At 41.1% G+C, this 2,348-nt stretch overlaps 1 protein-coding gene across 1 annotated transcript; it reads left to right on the top strand.

The window, feature by feature from the left end:
• The first annotated feature begins 1,126 nt into the window (after positions 1-1,126).
• Positions 1,127-2,083, top strand: LOC117657370 (olfactory receptor 9G4-like). The gene has a single exon (XM_034405508.3). It carries the CDS (start codon positions 1,127-1,129, stop codon positions 2,081-2,083), a length of 957 nt encoding a protein of 318 aa, XP_034261399.3.
• Positions 2,084-2,348: the final 265 nt, after the last annotated feature.

Here is a 2,348-nt window from a genome sequence, read left to right as displayed (position 1 = left end):
GTTGTAGTGAAAACTGCTTCACTAAAAGAAGTCCTTCCTCAACAGAGTTGGGGATCCAGGCACTGAGGCAGAGATCCTATCACAATCCTTAACTCTTTTCCTTCTCTGCACCTCTCCAGTTGCTGCTTTCTTGTTTATAATCTGAGCCATTTTATACTTTCTGGGGAAAAAAATACTAATTACATTCCCCTACCCACTCATTCTTTTACATGAGAATCAATGCCTGTGCTTGTAACAAAACATTAACTCTAGGAAGGTGGAGAGTTGAGCTGAAGAGAGTATAAATAAACTATCCTATTTTCTACAGTACATATCTCTTTGCTGCATAAAACCATTTCTGAACTTTATAGGCCCTTCTTAATAAGGCGTTTCACTTCTGGAGTTGTGGACAGTGAATTCCCAAGCATCATATTTTTATTACTGTCCCGTAACTTGAGTAAATGGATGGACTGTTGGCAGAAGTGACCTCCTGGGGAATCAGGGAGAAGCTTGCCAAAAGCATCAGTTGAGGGAAAATAATGTAGTATCATTTGTTCTCTTGACCCAACTTTTAAAGGAGATTGACTAGGAAGAAAATTCTCTCCCCTTGACCTTCATCACTGATCCATAATGTTTTCTAGGGGTTTTAGAAAACTGCAATGATAAATATATGGAACGAGTCCCCCACCCAAAAAAATCCAAAATCGAAATATGGGAAATATGTAGAAGTGTTGTTTGTATTACCAGTCTTAGCTGGTTTTTCCCACTTCACAGTCATGCCTTCTTCATGGTCTTCCAACCAGTTTCTCTTCAGCACCAACTTTGTTAACTGTCTAAGTCCCAACAAGGCTCATTAAGGACTCATATATGCTGAGACCACCTTCAGATAAGACTAGGAAAATACATGGAGAACTCCTAAGCAATGAGGCTCTTTTGCTGTCCTTTACTTATGAAACCTGAATCCTTTAAATATATATACGATATTTAAAAAGCAGAAGCAAAAGCATTTGGAGGCAAAATTGACAAAAATATACCAAAGGTGTTGGCTGTTCATCACATCATTCAAAACATTAGCATGTATTTTTTATATCACGGCTGAAAACTATACAATTCTAACTTCTTCTTCCATTGTAAACAGGTTATGCTTATGAAAATGGTGGAAGTGGAAGAGAATCGGACACTGATTACTGATTTTGTCTTGGCCGGGTTTACAACAGACCCATTTCTACGCATAATCTTCTTCATGCTTTTCTTGGCCACCTATTTCATAACACTGACTGGGAACCTGGGTCTCATAGCCCTGATCTACCTAGACTCTCGCTTGCATACACCCATGTACTTTTTTGTGGGCAGTCTTTCCTTCCTGGATATTTGGTACTCCTCAGTCTACACTCCTCGGATCTTATTTGACTGTGTGTCCAAGAGCAACCACATTTCCCTAGCTGGTTGTGCAGCCCAGTTCTTCTTCTCTGCTGGCTTGGCCTACACTGAATGCTTTCTATTGGCCTTCATGGCCTATGACCGTTTTGTAGCCATCTGCAACCCACTCCTTTACGCCACTGCCATGCCCAAGAAGCTCTGTGCTCAGCTTGTAGTAGGTGCTTATGTAGCTGGGTTTGCCAGTGCCATTATACTCACTGGTAACACTTTCCACCTACGCTTTTGTGGGAACAGGGTCATCAGTCACTACTTTTGTGATGTGGCACCACTTGTGAAGATGGCTTGTGACGACATAGGGATCTATGATCTCTTTGTGTCTTCCCTGATGGGTTGCAATCTGCTGGCAACCACAGCTGTCATCCTGAGATCCTACATTGGTATTGGGGCAGCCATAGTCCGCATCCGCTCTGCTGAAGGGAAACGCAAAGCCTTCTTCACTTGTTCAGCTCACCTGGTCTCAGTCACTCTCTTTTATGGCTCCATTCTCATCATGTACTCCAGGCCCAACTCTCAACACACTCCAGATTGGGACAAGGCAAATGCGTTGTTCTACACAGTAGTCAACCCTCTGGTCAACCCTTTCATTTACAGCTTACGCAACAAAGATGTGAAGGCAGCCTTCAAGAAAGTCTGGGGGAAATTCAGATCATCCATCATAGAATAGAATAAAAAAGGATAGGATCTATTTGCTTTGGGGAAAAGGGTCACTTTTCCCCTCCTGCATGGAGTTAATCAATTTCAAGAATAACTTTATAGAAAATGCTATTTCCAATTAATGAAAGAGGACTCAGTTTTATGAATCTGGAGTAATATCATCATGCTTGCCTATTGTCAAGAATTAAATATTGGAAGCCAACAATTAGTGTTAATTTTTTGTAATGTACATACATTGCATCTTTGGGTGGATGGACAGCATTAGGATCTAAATA

This window comes from Pantherophis guttatus, chromosome 1 (assembly GCF_059756535.1).
Source record: "Pantherophis guttatus breed Tessera chromosome 1, ASM5975653v1, whole genome shotgun sequence".
In the NCBI taxonomy this organism is placed as follows: domain Eukaryota; kingdom Metazoa; phylum Chordata; class Lepidosauria; order Squamata; family Colubridae; genus Pantherophis; species Pantherophis guttatus.
The sequence above is the reverse complement of the archived record's forward strand: the minus strand, read 5'-3'. Positions and strand labels throughout refer to the sequence as shown.

Coding starts and splice junctions, on each gene's coding strand:
- LOC117657370 (XM_034405508.3), top strand. CDS start 1,127: ATGAAAATGGTGGAAGTGGAAGAGAATCGGACACTGATTACTGATTTT.